This window comes from Salmo trutta, chromosome 9 (assembly GCF_901001165.1).
Source record: "Salmo trutta chromosome 9, fSalTru1.1, whole genome shotgun sequence".
Lineage (NCBI taxonomy): Eukaryota > Metazoa > Chordata > Actinopteri > Salmoniformes > Salmonidae > Salmo > Salmo trutta.
Genome location: NC_042965.1, coordinates 34,774,278 through 34,792,638, shown reverse-complemented (window position 1 = coordinate 34,792,638; position 18,361 = coordinate 34,774,278). Strand labels below are relative to the sequence as shown.

Sequence of the window (18,361 nt, the reverse complement as noted above, 5' to 3'; positions counted from 1 at the left end):
TATCTAATCAAAATATATTAGTGTTTTATTATTTTTTATTTATTTTTTTTTCCACTGAGAGTATTTTGTGTAGATCGTTGATATACTTATGTAAATTAGATACAATTTTCTGTATTTAATTTTCAATACATTTGCAAACATTTCTAAAAACATGTTTTCACTTTGTCATTATGGGGTATTGTGTGTTGATAGGTGAGTTTTTTTATTTAATCCATTTTGAATTTAGGCTGTAACACAACCAAAATGTGACCCGTTTCCAATGGAGTAAAGTACTTAAGTACTATTTAAGTCGTTTTTTGGGGTATCTGTACTTTACTATGTATATTTTCAACTACTTTTACTTCACTACATTCCTTACAAAAAAATCATGTACTTTTTACTCCATACATTTTCCTTGACACCCAAAAGTACTCATTACATTTTGAATGCTTAGCAGGACAGGAAAATGGTCCAATTCACACACTTATCAAGAGAACATCCCTGGTCATCTCTACTGCCTCTGATCTGGCAGACTCACTAAATTATTTATATTTTTACTTTTGATACTTAAGTGTATTTTAAACCAAATACTTTTAGACTTTTTTGCATTTTACTGGGTGACTTTTACTTTTACTTGAGTAAAAGTAAAGATGCCTTCATAGAAACTGAGAATTTTTTCCACCACTGCCCATTTCAGGAAGCTTGGTGTATGTCGCACGTCACTACTTCACAGTAGAGGCATTTCAACGCAAAAATTATACATTTTTTATGTGATTTTTGGCAGAAATGCCTTATGGAACATGTTAACTTTCATGTGCCTTAATAACAAACTTGTATGCCATCTGTAAATATGAATAACATCGTTAAATTCCGAGCCTAGTTGGTTTAGCCATGAAAAAAGACAGGAACCTCCACACTAGCCATGACTGGCTGTGATAATGGATGGGCTGGACATGCCGAGAGATGAGTTCAGATTGGTCTGCCATCTAGCATGCTTCTGTCTATACTATGAGCTGCTCAGTATGTGTGTAGATAATCCTTGCTACTGTGGCTTTTTTTAAAGATATCATGGAGAACTGCAAAAGTGTTAATACTGCTCTCAACATCCCTGCCCTGAATTTAACAGGCGCTATTGACAAAGATCGACAAAACATTTTTCATTGAACCAGACATTGTAGAGTCTTCTGATGACAGTGATGGTGTTGTCACGGAAGAAGTTGACCGAGTTTTGAAAGCAGTGGAATCCCCAGTGGAAGCAGAGTATGATTGCAAATGTGGAGGGAGACAAAAAGAGATCACAGAAGGCTGTTGTATAAAACACTTGTCTCCAGATTACAACTTCAAACTAAGGGCAGCCATGGCATTCATGATGGAGAAGCGTTCATCCATGTATACAGGCAAGAGAGTTTAGCTTGCTACATTTTAAGATATTAAAAGTTTCTAATTTTGTCAGAAAGTTGTTTTCATTGCATGTTAAAGCGTACTGTTAGCTATCTAGCTAACGTTAGCTGTCTGGCTTGCAAGCTAATGTTATGTGCATGATATACCATTTTCTAGCTCTGAGTCTCTACTTCTATCCAATGTAAAAAAAAATAAAAAAATAAAAAAACCTTGCTACATCTCACCGAATCGAGGTGGTGGGTCACAAAAGTGTAAAAAGGTCAAGGGGTATGAATACTTTCTGAAGGCACTGTATGTTTCACAAGTTTGGACAGTACAGATGAGTACAGTGAGTAAAGCACAGTACACTACAATGCAGTACAGCACAACACAGTAAAGGAAAGTACAGTAGATTGTACTCTACTGAACTCCACTCTACCCTACTGTGATGTCCAATCTTGTGAAATATGAAGAGAATGACATTCATATCCATAATTATGCATTTTTGTGTAATAAAGATATGTTGCTTCAAGAAGGCGTAGTAGTCGGACGTCTGTTTTGTCTTGTCCTGTCCCGTGTATACATTGTTTTCTTTGGATATATTTCGTATATATTTTTTATATTTTTAATCTCAATTTCATCTACGGATTGAACATACTCTCCTGCAACTCACCTCACCCAATGTGGTACTGATGTGCTATTTTTTTATACTTTAGAACCGAAACCCCCATAAGAAGCTGGCCAGCTAACTAGCTAGTAGTCAGTTAGTCCCTGCTAGCGGTCATCACTGTTAACTCGGACATCAGCAGGCCTCAGCCCAGTCAATTCCTGCCAGTCTGCACAGCGCGATATCAACCCAGAGCATATTGGACTACTTTTTCTCTACCACATCTCCGGATTGCTACCGCAAGCTCTGAACCTTTACACCGGATCATCGCAGCTCGCTAGCTGCTATCCGAGAGGCTACTCCTGGCTAACATCTGTCCTGAAGCAAGCACCAGTTAGCCTGGAGCTATCCTCGAGCTAGGCCCATCTCCCGGCTAGCCGAAAAGGTCAATCAGCCAATTCTTGGGCTAAAATACCTCTTTGCCAATTGGCCTGGAACCCTTACTGCCGACACGGCGCCTCGCCGATACATCACGACTGGTCTGCCAACATAACCGTCCGAGGTGGTTTCAACAGGCTTTTCCATTGCGATGTCCCCGGAGACCCATCTGCTAGCCCCGGCCCGCTAGCTTTCTGAATCGCCGTGTTTCCAGCTCGCCTAGCGTAGTAGCGACTACTGAATTGGCTCCCTGACTCATCTATTGCCAGTCACTGGACCCTATGATCACTCAGCTACACATGCCTCTCCCTAATGTCAATATGTCTTGTCTATTGTTGTTTTGGTTAGTGATTATAGTCTTATTTCAATGTAGAGCCTCCAGCCCTGCTCAATATGCCATAGCTTGCCTTTTTGTTCCACCCTCCACACATGCGGGAGCCTCACCTGGATTTAATGGTGCCTCTAGAGACAAAACCTATCTCATCATCACTCAATGCCTAGGTTTACATCCACTGTACTCACATCCTGCCATACCCTTGTCTGTACATTATGCCTTGAATCTACTCTTCCGCACCCAGAAATGTGTTCCTTTTACTCTCTGTTCCATACGCACTAGACGACCAGTTCTTATAGCCTTTAACCATACTCTTAGCCTACTCCTCCTCTGTTCTTCTGGTGATGTAGACGTTAACCCAGGCCCTGCAGCCCCCAGCACCACTCGCATTCCCCAGGCGCTCTCATTTGTTGACTTCTGTAACTGTAAAAGCCTTGGTTTCATGCATGTTAACATTAGAAGTCTCCTCCCTAAGATTGTTTAATTCACTGCTTTAGCACACTCCGCCAACACGGATGTCCTAGCCGTGTCTGAATCCTGGCTTAGGAAGGCCACCAAAAATCCTGAAATTTCCATCTCTAACTATAACATTTTCCGACAAGATAGAACTGCCAAAGGGGGCGGAATTGCAATCTACTGCAGAGATAGCCTGCAGAGCTCTGTCATACTATCCAGGTCTGTGCCCAAACAATTAGAGAATCTACTATTAAAAATCCACCATTCCAGAAACAAGTCTCTCACCGTTGCCGCTTGTTATAGACCCCTTCAGCTCCCAGCTGTTCCCTGGACACCATATGTGAATTGACTGACCCCCATCTATCTTCAGAGTTCTGTTAGGTGACCTAAACCAGGACATGCTTAACACCCCGGCCGACCTACAGTCTAAGTTAGATGCCCTCAATCTCACACAAACGATCAAGGAACCTACCAGGTACAACCCTAAATCACCCAAATCCAGACAGCTGCAAAATCTGGATCCCTACAAAATCAGCTGGGCTAGACAATCTGGACCCTCTCTTTCTAAAATTATCCGGCAAAATTGTTGCAGGTATATTTCACTGGTCAACCCCAAAGCCAACACTTACTTTGACCGCCTTTCCTTCCAGTTCTCTGCTGCCAATGACTGGAACAAATTGTAAAAAAAAATATGTTTTTTTTTTTAAATCACTGAAGCTGGAGTCTTATATCTCCCTCTCTAACTTTAAGCATCAGCTGTCAAAGCAGCTTACGATCACTGTATCTGTACGCAGCCAAACTACCTCATCCCCACATTGTTACTTATCCTCTTGCTCTTTTTCACCCCAGCATCTCTACTTGCACATCATCTGCACATCTACTACTCCAGTGTTAATGCTAAATTGTAATTATTTCACCACTTTGGCCTATTTATTGCCTTACCTCCCTACTCTTCTACATTTGCACACACTGTACATAGATTTTTCCATTGTGTTATTGACTGTATGTTTATGTGTAACTCTGTGTTGTTTTTGTCGCACTCCTTTGCTTTATTTTGGCCAGGCCGCATTTGTAAATGAGAACTTGTTCTCAACTGGCCTACCTGATTAAATAAAGGTGAAATATATATATATTTTTAAAAAAGGTACCTATGATGTAATTCCACTACCGTAATTCCTTTACAGGTGTACATCCACTGTACTGTAGTTCAATAACCAAAACAGATTTTTTCAAACTCAAGGTGTCATGTCATAGCTGACACACCATTCTTGGAAAATGTGGTTGCATAAAAACCTGAGGGAGATTTTACCTCAATTCCTTTACTGGCTTTACTGGCTCCAGGTCACCTACAAGTCTCTGCTAGGTAAAGCCCCGCCTTATATCAGCTCACTGGTCACCATAGCAGCACCCACCCGTAGCACACGCTCCAGCAGGTATATCTCACTAGTCACCCCCAAGGCCAATTCCTCCTTTGGCCGCCTTTCCTTCCAGTTCTCTGCTGCCAATGACTGGAACGAACTGCAAAAATCACTGAAGCTGGAAACTCATATCTCCCTCACTAGCTTTAAGCAACAGCTGTCAGAGCAGCTCACAGATCACTGCACCTGTACATAGCCCATTTGCAAATAGCCCATCCCACTACCTCATCCCCATACTGCATATATTTTGCTCCTTTGCACCCCAGTATCTCTATTTGCACACTCATCTTCTGCACATCAATCACTCCAGTGTCTAATTGGTATATTGTAATTACTTTGCCACCATGGCCTATTTATTGCCTTACCTCACCTCATTTGCACACACTGTATATAGATTTTCTTCAACTGTATTATTAACTGTATGTTTTGTTTATTCCATGTGTAACTCTGTGTTGTTGTATGTGTCAAACCGCTTTGCTTTATTATTGGCCAGGTCGCAGTTGTAAATGAGAACTTGTTCTCAACTAGCCTACCTGTTTAAATAAAGGTGAAATATATATATATATATATATATATATATATACTGCTCAAAAAAATAAAGGGAACACTTAAACAACACATCCTAGATCTGAATGAAAGAAATAATCTTATTAAATACTTTTTTCTTTACATAGTTGAATGTGCTGACAACAAAATCACACAAAAATAATCAATGGAAATCCAATTTATCAACCCATGGAGGTCTGGATTTGGAGTCCCACTCAAAATTAAAGTGGAAAACCACACTACAGGCTGATCCAACTTTGATGTAATGTCCTTAAAACAAGTCAAAATGAGGCTCAGTAGTGTGTGTGGCCTCCACGTGCCTGTATGACCTCCCTACAACGCCTGGGCATGCTCCTGATGAGGTGGCGGATGGTCTCCTGAGGGATCTCCTCCCAGACCTGGACTAAAGCATCCGCCAACTCCTGGACAGTCTGTGGTGCAACGTGGCGTTGGTGGATGGAGCGAGACATGATGTCCCAGATGTGCTCAATTGGATTCAGGTCTGGGGAACGGGCGGGCCAGTCCATAGCATCAATGCCTTCCTCTTGCAGGAACTGCTGACACACTCCACCCACATGAGGTCTAGCATTGTCTTGCATTAGGAGGAACCCAGGGCCAACCGCACCAGCATATGGTCTCACAAGGGGTCTGAGGATCTCATCTCGGTACCTAATGGCAGTCAGGCTACCTCTGGCGAGCACATGGAGGGCTGTGCGGCCCCCCAAAGAAATGCCACCCCACACCATGACTGACCCACCGCCAAACCGGTCATGCTGGAGGATGTTGCAGGCAGCAGAACGTTCTCCACGGCGTCCCCAGACTCTGTCACGTCTGTCACATGTGCTCAGTGTGAACCTGCTTTCATCTGTGAAGAGCACAGGGCGCCAGTGGCGAATTTGCCAATCTTGCTGTTCTCTGGCAAATGCCAAACGTCCTGCACGGTGTTGGGCTGTAAGCACAACCTCCACCTGTGGATGTTGGGCCCTCATACCACCCTCATGGAGTCTGTTTCTGACCGTTTGAGCAGACATTTGTGGCCTGCTGTAGGTCATTTTGCAGGGCTCTGGCAGTGCTTCTCCTGCTCCTCCTTGCACAAAGGCGGAGGTAGCGGTCCTGCTGCTGGGTTGTTGCCCTCCTACGGCCTCCTCCACGTCTCCTGATGTACTGGCCTGTCTCCTGGTAGCGCCTCCATGCTCTGGACACTACGCTGACAGACACAGCAAACCTTCTTGCCACAGCTCGCATTGATGTGCCATCCTGGATGAGCTGCACTACCTGAGCCACTTGTGTGGGTTGTAGACTCCGTCTCAGGCTACCACTAGAGTGAAAGCACCGCCAGCATTCAAAAGTGACCAAAACATCAGCCAGGAAGCATAGGAACTGAGAAGTGGTCTGTGGTCCCCACCTGCAGAACCACTCCTTTATTGGGGGTGTCTTGCTAATTGCCTATAATTTCCACCTGTTGTCTATTCCATTTGCACAACAGCATGTGAAATGTATTGTCAATCAGTGTTGCTTCCTAAGTGGACAGTTTGATTTCACAGAAGTGTGATTGACTTGGAGTTACATTGTGTTGTTTAAGTGTTCCCTTTATTTTTTTGAGCAGTGTATATATATATATTTATATATATATATATATTTTTTTTTTTAAATACCAAAGTTTGCATCTGCACAGTTCTTCCACTAAATTAGTTTTCTACATTTTTCAGTGGAAATTGTTTCTTAAAACAACATGTATGCCAACAAAAATCAATGGTTTTTGTTGGCATACATTTTAAAGTGAAAAAACGTAGTCAAGTAGTAATTCCGTTAACGTGGAATTGCCACCAACCGAACTCTGTACAGCCTTAACTAAAGGGATAAGGCCAGAAGATGACCAGACACCTTTGACCTTGAGGCTGGAGGTACAACGTCAGCGCCATGATCAACACCCACCCACATCACCGCCATGATCAACACCCACAACATCACCTCCAGGATCAACACCCACAACATCCCCGCCAGGATCAACACCCACAACATCACCGCCAGGATCAACACCCACAACATCACCGCCAGGATCAATACCCACAACATCACCGCCAGGATCAAACACCCACAACATCACCGCCAGGATCAACACCCACAACATCCCCGCCAGGATCAACACCCACATCATCACCTCCATGATCACCGCCCAACAACATCACCGCCAGGATCAACACCCACAACATCACCGCCAGGATCAACACCCACAACATCACCGCCAGGATCAACACCCACAACATCACCGCCAGGATCAACACCCACAACATCACCGCCAGGATCAACACCCACAACATCACCGCCAGGATCAACACCCACATCATCACCGCCAGGATCAACACACACAACATCACCGCCAGGATCAACACCCACAACGTCACCGCCAGGATCAACACCCACAACGTCACCGCCAGGATCAATACCCACAACGTCACCGCCAGGATCAACACCCACAACATCACCGCCAGGATCAACACCCACAACATCACCGCCAGGATCAACACCCACAACATCACCGCCAGGATCAACACCCACAACATCACCGCCAGGATCAATACCCACATTACAGATTGATGGCAGAGCAAGTTCAGAATTTCAAAGATTCACTTATCTTCAGTGAGATCGTAATTGTTTCACTATCAGAGATTAAAGTGGCTTAATGATTATATCAATACAGGGATATATTGCCTACAGTTCATAGATAATGTTCATGTGCATTGGTGCCATGAAAAGGAGTCGCCATGAAAAGAGGTAAATGAGTATATGTCTGTTTTCAGGTCACAAAATGAACACAGGGCGAATGTGTTAAGGCTAAATTGTAATTATTTTTCTTCTATGGCCTATTTATTGCCTTACCTCCCTACTCATCTACATTTGTACACACTGTATTCAGATTTTTCTATTGTGTTATTGACTGTACGTTTGTTTATCCCATGTGTAACTCTGTTGTTGTTTTTGTCGCACTGCTTTGCTTTATCTTGGCCAGGACGCAGTTGTAAATGAGAACTTGTTCTCATCTGGCCTACCTGGTTAAATAAAAGTGAAATAAAAATTAAATAATGAAATTGTGCATTCAAGGATTCTCAGCTCTTGCTGATCCAAAAAGTGATAGTGTGACTGTTAATGCAAACATTATGACAGAGCATGGTTGTGTTACCTTGTAGAGAGACAAGAGAGTCTAAATCCCATAGACATATTCTAATGACAAATCCTTATAGGGTGCAACCAGATGCAGGATTTGCTTTGAATGGGAATATCAGTTCCACTTATTCTATGGCTATGTGTGCAAGAGTATTCTAGAGAGTTCAAGAACTCTGCTGGTGATTCTCTCAGCGGAGTAAATGTTTGATAACTATGGGTTTTGTGTGAGGAAGACATTTTGGATTAGAAGAGCTACTCCCATCACTTCTTAGAATGCTGTTGGTTGTGTCTGCTGTTGGCTTCACTGCAATTTAGACAATAGGGGGATAAAAGCATTTGTGATTTGCAGAAGGCTCTTTGAAAGAAAATGAAAAGAAGCCAACCACAAAAAACTTCAAAGATTAGCCTCCTGCTGAAATTGACACAGTTTCTTTTGTGTAGCCTACCTGGGCGTCGAGAAAAATGCCATGCTTGATGTTCTAAGGCGATGAATTAAGAAGTTGGATGCAATTTTTCGAACTCTGTTCATAATCTGATTTCAAAGGATGTTTGGGAAGTGTGTTAAGTAGACGTGAAGTCCATTAATTGAGACGTGACACCAATTGAAAATAGGGTACCTAAAGTAACATTTATTTAGGCTACCTAAAATATATATCTCTCCTTTTTAAAAACAATGTCATTCTTTTTACTGACCTTGTTCTAATTGCAATTTCCTTCCCTCTTTTCCTCTCTCTGGGGAGTTAATCTCTGCCACTGTTGTTCTGTGTCAAATTACACTAGTTAGTAAAAAACATGACATCAATACCATTTAGGTGGTTGATTTGTTATGAATTTAGACCATTTGGTCTGTACTCCATAAAATATGTCATGTGCAATAATGTTTTACAACCAAACTTGATGACCAAGTCCCCTGAACAACAGTTGCCATCAAGCTTGACTCATTAGACTATGAAAAATTATTGCACAGACCAGACTTTACTATCAGTTTACAGTCCAAATAAACCACTTCATCCATCAAGTAGTTGGACTATTTGTTCAGCACTTTCTGAGTGAGTGAGTGAGTGAGTGAGTGAGTGAGTGAGTGAGTGAGTGAAAGAGAGCGAGAGATCATAATAAGCTCACCGCAGCAGCTAAATACATGCCACACCATGGGGGTCAAACACCAGGGTCGAGAGTAGCTGTTTGAGTTGGACCGCAGAGTGAAGGAAAAGCAGCCCACAAGTGCTCAGCATATGTGGGAACTCCTTCAAGACTGTTGGAAAAGCCTTCCAGGTGAAGCTGGTTGAGAGAATGCCAACCATGTGCAAAGCTGTCATCAAGGCAAAGGGTGGCTACTTTGAAGAATCTCGAATATAAAATATATTTTGATATGTTTAACACTTTTTTGGTTACTACATGATTCCATGTGTTATTTCATAGTTTTGATGTCTTCACTATTATTCTACAATGTAGAAAATAGTAAAAATAAAGAAAAACCCTTGAATGAGTACCTGTGTCCAAACTTTTGACTGATAGTGTGTGTGTGTGTGTGTGTGTGTGTGTGTATATATTTATATATATATATATATATATTTTTATATATATATATACACATACACACACATATATATGTACTGCTCTAGGGATATAATTATTGTTTGCATAACCTTATATACTATTATGTATTGATAGTAATGCGCACTGCAGAGAACACCAGAAGAAGAATTATCACAGTGAATTAATGTAATGTTTGTTTGTTTCAATTAATCCCATAAGGGATGGGTTGCCAACTGGCGATTTGACACAAAAATAAAATGTAATTCATTCATTCATTAAAATTTCATTCAGACACAGACAGATGGTTGAGAATCCTAAAGGTTGAAGCTGACAGTTTATGATTAAACACAAACAATTACATCCCCAGCAGCCTGGATCTCTCCTCTCCTCCCGCTCAACTGGTTTATTATTCACGGACCTCAAGAGAACTCACAACACACACTCGCTCACGCACACACGCACGCACGCACGCACACACACACAGCATCAACAACATACATATAAGCCAAATGGGTGCTACAGATTTGTCGAGAATAAATTTAGTTTTCCACCCATATAATGTAGCCTAAAGCGTTTTGAGTACCCGGCGGAATAAGCCAACGTAAATGTCCTTGTATAAAGACTGTTGTTCCAGAGTTACACTGGACTCACATGTTCGACCCTGCTGATTCCCCTTTTACCGCCTTAACTGAGAAAATATGCTTCTCGCATTGAAAACAGACAGCTCTCCAGCTAGTTCTCCTCTGCACTACATAGCATGATAAATCTCAACAACTGCCTTGGATTAATTGAAAAGAGAAGTACTGTACATTGAAAGTGTCTAATGGAATATAGGAAAGTGCTTCTCTCTCCCAGCACATGAATCCAGCCCAGAGCCTGAGCACCCAGCTCTTGAATCAGACTTTCCAATCCTTCCTATGACTAAGAGGGTTTATATCTCCACACAGATGACGAGGGGGGGAGGCTGGTGGTTTATATCTCTACAGAGCAGAGGGTGGGGGGTGGTGGTTTATATCTCTACAGAGCAGAGGGTGGAGGGGTGGTGGTTTATATCTCTACAGAGCAGAGGGTGGGGGGGTGGTGGTTTATATCTCCACAGAGCAGAGGGTGGGGGGGTGGTGGTTTATTTCTCTACAGAGCAGAGGGTGGGGGGGTGGTGGTTTATATCTCCACAGAGCAGAGGGTGGGGGGGTGGTGGTTTATATCTCTACAGAGCAGAGGGTGGAGGGGTGGTGGTTTATTTCTCTACAGAGCAGAGGGTGGGGGGGTGGTGGTTTATATCTCTACAGAGCAGAGGGTGGAGGGGTGGTGGTTTATATCTCTACAGAGCAGAGGGTGGAGGGGTGGTGGTTTATATCTCCACAGAGCAGAGGGTGGTTTATATATCCACAGAGCAGAGGGTGGGGGGAGTGGTGGTTTATATCTCCACAGAGCAGAGGGGGGGGGGTGGTTTATATCTCCACAATGCAGAGGGTGGGGGGGTGGTTTATATCTCCACAGAGCAGAGGGTGGGGGGGTGGTGGTTTATATCTCCACAGAGCAGAGGGGGGGGGGGGTGGTTTATATCTCCACAATGCAGAGGGGGGGGGGGGGGTGGTTTATATCTCCACAGAGCAGAGGGTGGGGGGTGGTTTATATCTCCACAGAGCAGAGGGTGGGGGGGTGGTGGTTTATATCTCCACAGAGCAGAAGGTGGGGGGGTGGTGGTTTATATCTCCACAGAGCAGAAGGGGGGGGGGGGGTGGTGGTTTATATCTCCACAGAGCAGAGGGTGGAGGGGTGGTGGTTTATATCTCTACAGAGCAGAAGGGGGGGGGGGGTGGTGGTTTATATCTCCACAGAGCAGAGGGTGGAGGGGTGGTGGTTTATATCTCTACAGAGCAGAGGGTGGAGGGGTGGTGGTTTATATCTCTACAGTGCAGAGGGTGGGGGGGTGGTGGTTTATATCTCTACAGAGCAGAGGGTGGAGGGGTGGTGGTTTATATCTCTACAGAGCAGAGGGTGGGGGGGTGGTGGTTTATATCTCTACAATGCAGAGGGTGGGGGGGGTGGTGGTTTATATCTCTACAGAGCAGAGGGTGGAGGGGTGGTGGTTTATATCTCTACAGAGCAGAGGGTGGGGGGGGTGGTGGTGGTGGTTTATATCTCTACAGAGCAGAGGGTGGGGTGGTGGTGGTTTATATCTCTACAGAGCAGAGGGTGGGGGGGTTAGTGGTTTATATCACCACAGAGCAGAGGGTGGGGGGGTGGTGGTTTATATCTCCACAGAGCAGAGGGTGGGGGGGTGGTTTATATCTCTACAGAGCAGAGGGTGGGGGGGTGGTGGTTTATATCTCTACAGTGCAGAGGGTGGGGGGGTGGTTTATATCTCCACAGAGCAGAGGGTGGGGGGGAGTGGTGGTTTATATCTCCACAGAGCAGAGGGGGGGGGTGGTTTATATCTCCACAATGCAGAGGGTGGGGGGGTGGTTTATATCTCCACAGAGCAGAGGGTGGGGGGGTGGTGGTTTATATCTCCACAGAGCAGAGGGGGGGGGGGTGGTTTATATCTCCACAATGCAGAGGGGGGTGGGGGGGGTGGTTTATATCTCCACAGAGCAGAGGGTGGGGGGGGTGGTTTATATCTCCACAAAGCAGAGGGTGGGGGGGTGGTGGTTTATATCTCCACAGAGCAGAAGGTGGGGGGGTGGTGGTTTATATCTCCACAGAGCAGAAGGGGGGGGGGGTGGTGGTTTATATCTCCACAGAGCAGAGGGTGGAGGGGTGGTGGTTTATATCTCTACAGAGCAGAAGGGGGGGGGGTGGTGGTTTATATCTCCACAGAGCAGAGGGTGGAGGGGTGGTGGTTTATATCTCTACAGAGCAGAGGGTGGAGGGGTGGTGGTTTATATCTCTACAGTGCAGAGGGTGGGGGGGTGGTGGTTTATATCTCTACAGAGCAGAGGGTGGAGGGGTGGTGGTTTATATCTCTACAGAGCAGAGGGTGGGGGGGTGGTGGTTTATATCTCTACAATGCAGAGGGTGGGGGGGTGGTGGTTTATATCTCTACAGAGCAGAGGGTGGAGGGGTGGTGGTTTATATCTCTACAGAGCAGAGGGTGGGGGGGGTGGTGGTGGTGGTTTATATCTCTACAGAGCAGAGGGTGGGGTGGTGGTGGTTTATATCTCTACAGAGCAGAGGGTGGGGGGTTAGTGGTTTATATCTCCACAGAGCAGAGGGTGGGGGGGGTGGTGGTTTATATCTCCACAGAGCAGAGGGTGGGGGGGTGGTGGTTTATATCTCCACAGAGCAGAGGGTGGGGGGGGTGGTGGTTTATATCTCCACAGAGAAGAGGGTGGGGGGTGGTGGTTTATATCTCCACAGAGCAGAGGGTGGGGGGGTAGTGGTTTATATCTCCACAGAGCAGAGGGTGGGGGGGTGGTGGTTTATATCTCCACAGAGCAGAGGGTGGGGGGGTAGTGGTTTATATCTCCACAGAGCAGAGGGTGGGGGGTGGTGGTTTATATCTCCACAGAGCAGAGGGTGGGGGGGTGGTGGTTTATATCTCCACAGAGCAGAGGGTGGGGGGTAGTGGTTTATATCTCCACAGAGCAGCGGGTGGGGGGGGGGTTTATATCTCCACAGAGCAGAGGGTGGGGGGGTGGTGGTTTATATCTCCACAGAGCAGAGGGTGGGGGGGGGGTTTATATCTCTACAGAGCAGAGGGTGGGGGGGTGGTTTATATCTCCACAGAGCAGAGGGTGGGGGGGTGGTTTATATCTCCACAGAGCAGAGGGTGGGGGGGGTGGTTTATATCTCCACAGAGCAGAGGGTGGGGGGGGGTTATGTCTCCACAGAGCAGAGGGTGGAGGGGGGGGGTTTATATATCCACAGTGCAGAGGGTGGGGGGGTGGTTTATATCTCTACAGAGCAGAGGGTGGGGGGGGTGGTTTATATGTCCACAGAGAAGAGGGTGGGGGGTGGTGGTTTATATCTCCACAGAGCAGAGGGGGGGGGTAGTGGTTTATATCTCCACAGAGCAGAGGGTGGGGGGGTGGTGGTTTATATCTCCACAGAGCAGAGGGTGGGGGGGTGGTGGTTTATATCTCTACAGAGCAGAGGGTGGGGGGGTGGTGGTTTATATCTCTACAGAGCAGAGGGTGGGGGGGTGGTGGTTTATATCTCCACAGAGCAGAGGGTGGGGGGGTGGTGGTTTATATCTCCACAGAGCAGAGGGTGGGGGGGGGGGTTTATATCTCTACAGAGCAGCGGGGGGGGGGGGTGGTTTATATCTCCACAGAGCAGAGGGTGGGGGGGGTGGTGGTTTATATCTCTACAAAGCAGAGGGTGGGGGGGTTATGTTTCCACAGAGCAGAGGGTGGGGGGGTGGTGGTTTATATCTCCACAGAGCAGAGGGTGGGGGGGGGGTTATATCTCTACAGAGCAGAGGGTGGGGGGATGGATTATATCTCTACAGAGCAGAGGGTGAAGGGGGGTTATATCTCAAAAGGCTAAAATGCTGAGTCTCTGGGGATTCATGTCAGCCATCGTAAGTTTGGTGATGGGGTGACAGCCAGTTTATAGCCAGTCTGGGGCTGGAGGATGATCAATGTGCTCAGGGCATGCTGCCATAAACGACCCAGAGAGCAGTCATTTTTATTTATTTTATTTCACCTTTATTTAACCAGGTAGGCAAGTTGAGAACAAGTTCTCATTTACAATTGCGACCTGGCCAAGATAAAGCAAAGCAGTTTGACACATACAACAACACAGAGTTTCACATGGAGTAAAACAAACCTACAGTCAATAATATAGTAGAAAATTAAGTCTATACACAAAGTGAGCAAATGAGGTGAGATCAGGGAGGTAAAGGCAAAAAAGGCCATGGTGGCGAAGTAAATACAATATAGCAACTAAAACACTGGAATGGTAGATTTGCAGTTGAAGAAAGTGCAAAGTAGAAATAGAAATAATGGGGTGCAAAGGAGGAAAATAAATAAATAAATAAATACAGTAGGGGAAGAGGTAGTTGTTTGGGCTGAATTATAGATGGGCTATGTACAGGTGCAGTGATCTGTGAGCTGCTCTGACAGCTGGTGCTTAAAGCTAGTGAGGGAGATACAGTGGGGGAAAAAAGTATTTGATCCCCTGCTGATTTTGTACGTTTGCCCACTTACAAAGAAATTATCAGTCTATAATTTTAATGGTAGGTTTATTTGAATAGTGAGAGAGGTTTGACGGCACATGGCCCCGTCCATCGTCCCTTTGATGCGGTGAAGTTGTCCTGTCCCCTTAGCAGAAAAACACCCCCAAAGCATAATGTTTCCACCTCCATGTTTGACGGTGGAGATGGTGTTCTTGGGGTCATAGGCAGCATTCCTCCTCCTCCAAACACGGCGAGTTGAGTTGATGCCAAAGAGCTCCATTTTGGTCTCATCTGACCACAACACTTTCACCCAGTAGTCCTCTAAGTCATTCAGATGTTCATTGGCAAACTTCAGACGGGAATGTATACGTATTCTTGAGCAGGGGGACCTTGCGGGCGCTGCAGGATTTCAGTCCTTCACGGCGTAGTGTGTTTCCAATTGTTTTCTTGGTAACTATGGTCCCAGCTGCCTTGAGATCATTGACAAGATCCTCCCGTGTAGTTCTGGGCTGATTCCTCACCCTTCTCATGATCATTGGAACTCCACGAGGTGAGATCTTGCATGGAGCCCCAGGACAAGGGATATTGACAGTTCTTTTGGGTTTCTTCCATTTGCGAATAATCGCACCAAATGTTGTCACCTTCTCACCAAGCTGCTTGGCGATGGTCTTGTAGCCCATTCCAGCCTTGTGTAGGTCTACAATCTTGTCCCTGACAATCTTGGAGAGCTCTTTGGTCTTGGCAATGGTGGAGAGTTTGGAATCTGATTGATTGATTGCTTCTGTGGACAGGTGTCTTTTTTACAGGTAACAAGCTGCGGTTAGGAGCACTCCCTTTAAGAGTGTGCTCCTAATCTCAGCTCGTTATCTGTATAAAAGACACCTAGGAGCCAGAAATCTTTCTGATTGAGAGGGGGTCAAATACTTATTTCCCTCATTAAAATGCAAATCAATTTATAACATTTTTGACATGCGTTTTTCTGGATATTTTTGTTGTTATTCTGTCTCTCACTGTTCAAATAAACCTCCCATTAAAATTATAGACGGATCCTTCTTTGTCAGTGGGCAAACGTACAAAATCAGCAGGGGATCAAATACTTTTTTCCCCCCACTGTAAGTGTTTCCAGTTTTAGAGATTTTTGTAGTTTGTTCCAATCATTGGCAGCAGAGAACTGGAAGGAGAGGCAGCCGAAGGAGGAATTGGCTTTGGGGGTGACCAGAGAGATATACCTGCTGGAGAGCGTGCTACAGGTGGGTGCTGCTATGGTGACCAGCGAGCTGAGATAAGGGGGAACTTTCCCTAGCAGGGTCTTGTAGATGACCTGGAGCCAGTGGGTTTGGCGACGAGTATGAAGCGAGGGCCAGCAAACAAGAGCGTACAGGTCGCAGTGGTGGGTAGTATATCGGGCTTTGGTGACAAAAAACGGATGGCACTGTGAGTAGGGTATTGGAGGCTATTTTGTAAATGACGTCGTCGAAGTCGAGGATCGGTAGGATGGTCAGTTTTACGAGGGTATGTTTGGCAGCATCAGTGAAAGATGTTTTGTTGCGAAATAGAAAACCAATTCTAGATTTAACTTTGGATTGGAGATGTTTGATGTGAGTCTGGAAGGAGAGTTTACAGTCTAACCAGACACCTAGGTATTTGTAGTTGTCCACATATTCTAAGTCAGAACCGTCCAGAGTAGTGATGCAGGACGGGCGGGCAGGTGCAGGCAGCGATCGGTTGAAGAGCATGCATTTAGTTTTACTTGTATTTAAGAGCAGTTGGAGGCCACGGAAGGAGAGTTGTATGGCATTGAAGCTCGTCTGGAGGGTAGTTAACACAGTGTCCAAAGAAGGGCCAGAAGTATACAGAATGGTGTCACCACACAAAGCCCAAACCCAGTCTGTATCACGCTGATGGAGAGAGGCCAGACAACAGAAACAGTACCCAAACACTTTTGCACAGTGCCCCCCCCTCCCCCCCTTAAGGTCTCTCGAGTGGCGCAGCAGTCTAAGGCATTGCATCACAGTGCAAGAGGCTTCACTACAGTCCCTGGTTCGTCACTGACTTGCCTAGTTAAATAAAAGGTTCAATTTAAACATTTACAAAATAAATACATTACTTTTTTTCTTTTCACAAAAATTATGTTTTTTAAAAAAAATAATTGTCTTGTGACCAGCAATGTTTGTAAGGACAACCCAGTCTTAAGCCACGCCCCCAGAAGAACTGTCTGAGAGCCACCATGTGGTAATCACTGGAGTGGACCACATAACATTGTGACCCCTAACAGTGGATATAATACCAGCAGACTGAGCCAACTTGGATCATCTAGACTTTCAATCAGGCCATCCAAACGAGGCTGTAGTCATATTACTGGTTTCTCATTGTCTATCACAAATCTTTCTCTCTTTGTCTCTCTATTCAATTCAGCAGACTTTATTGACATGGCCAGTTAAATTACTTACATTGTCAAAGTACACTTATAACAACAGTAGCGGGACTAACAGCAATAAGACATCAATAATAATAGTAGTAGTAGTAGTAGTAGTAGTGGTAGTAGAAGAAATGGTATTACTATTAACAGCAACAACAATAGCTCTCCCTCTGTGCTGTTAAGACAGCACAGCAGTACCATCGACAGGGGAGGGGAAAGGGGGCTGGAGTGCAGGGACATTGCACATACCTCTACGATGGTGACTTTGGCTGCCTTGCACATGGGCTGGTTGAAGTTCCTAGCTGTTTTCCTAGACACACATACACACAGAGAGATGACCTTAGCTCACAATAGTGTTGCACGGTATACAAAACTTCTGTACTTTATCAATACTAGAACATTAAAAACTTTTCAGCACAGTAATTTTTGATACTTTCGGTACTTCTGTCAAATGTGTCACGTCATATAAGGATTTAGAGGATGGAGTCTGTCTAGTGATTTGTCTGAATCTCCTCAAGGAGGCAGTAATAAACTAGCCAGATTACTAGCGCTTGCAGCTGACACCGCAAGCCACTTTTGAGAAGCAAGCGGAAACATCATACCTCCATGCCTGCAACTTGTTGACAAAACTGGCTGTAGAAGCAAACAATGGGAATACTTTGATTACAGAGCAGACGAGGACCAGCCCCCAAAAAAGATTAAGCAAAATGTGTTACAAAATAGTGCAGTGCAAGGGAGGCTTAGTTCCAAAATAGCACAAAGAAGCTATTTTATGACATTTGCATTGTAACATTGTCATTATTCTACTAAATTAAAAAAAAAAAAAAATTGCAACAATGACGAACATACACTGAGTGTACAAAACATTATGAACACCTGCTCTTTCCATGACAGACTGACCAGGTGAAAGCTATGATCCCTTATTGATGTCACTTGTTAAATCCACTTCAGTCAGTGT

The 18,361-nt window shown here is 45.0% G+C and overlaps 1 protein-coding gene across 1 annotated transcript in view; it reads right to left on the bottom strand.

The window, feature by feature from the left end:
* Nucleotides 1-18,361, bottom strand: part of LOC115200464 (succinyl-CoA:3-ketoacid coenzyme A transferase 1, mitochondrial) — a 124,354-nt gene that overhangs the window by 87,178 nt on the left and 18,815 nt on the right. Inside the window, exon 7 of the mRNA XM_029763559.1 lies at nt 17,653-17,713. Coding sequence (XP_029619419.1) covers nt 17,653-17,713 — 61 coding nt within the window. The remainder of the gene's footprint in view (nt 1-17,652; nt 17,714-18,361) is intronic.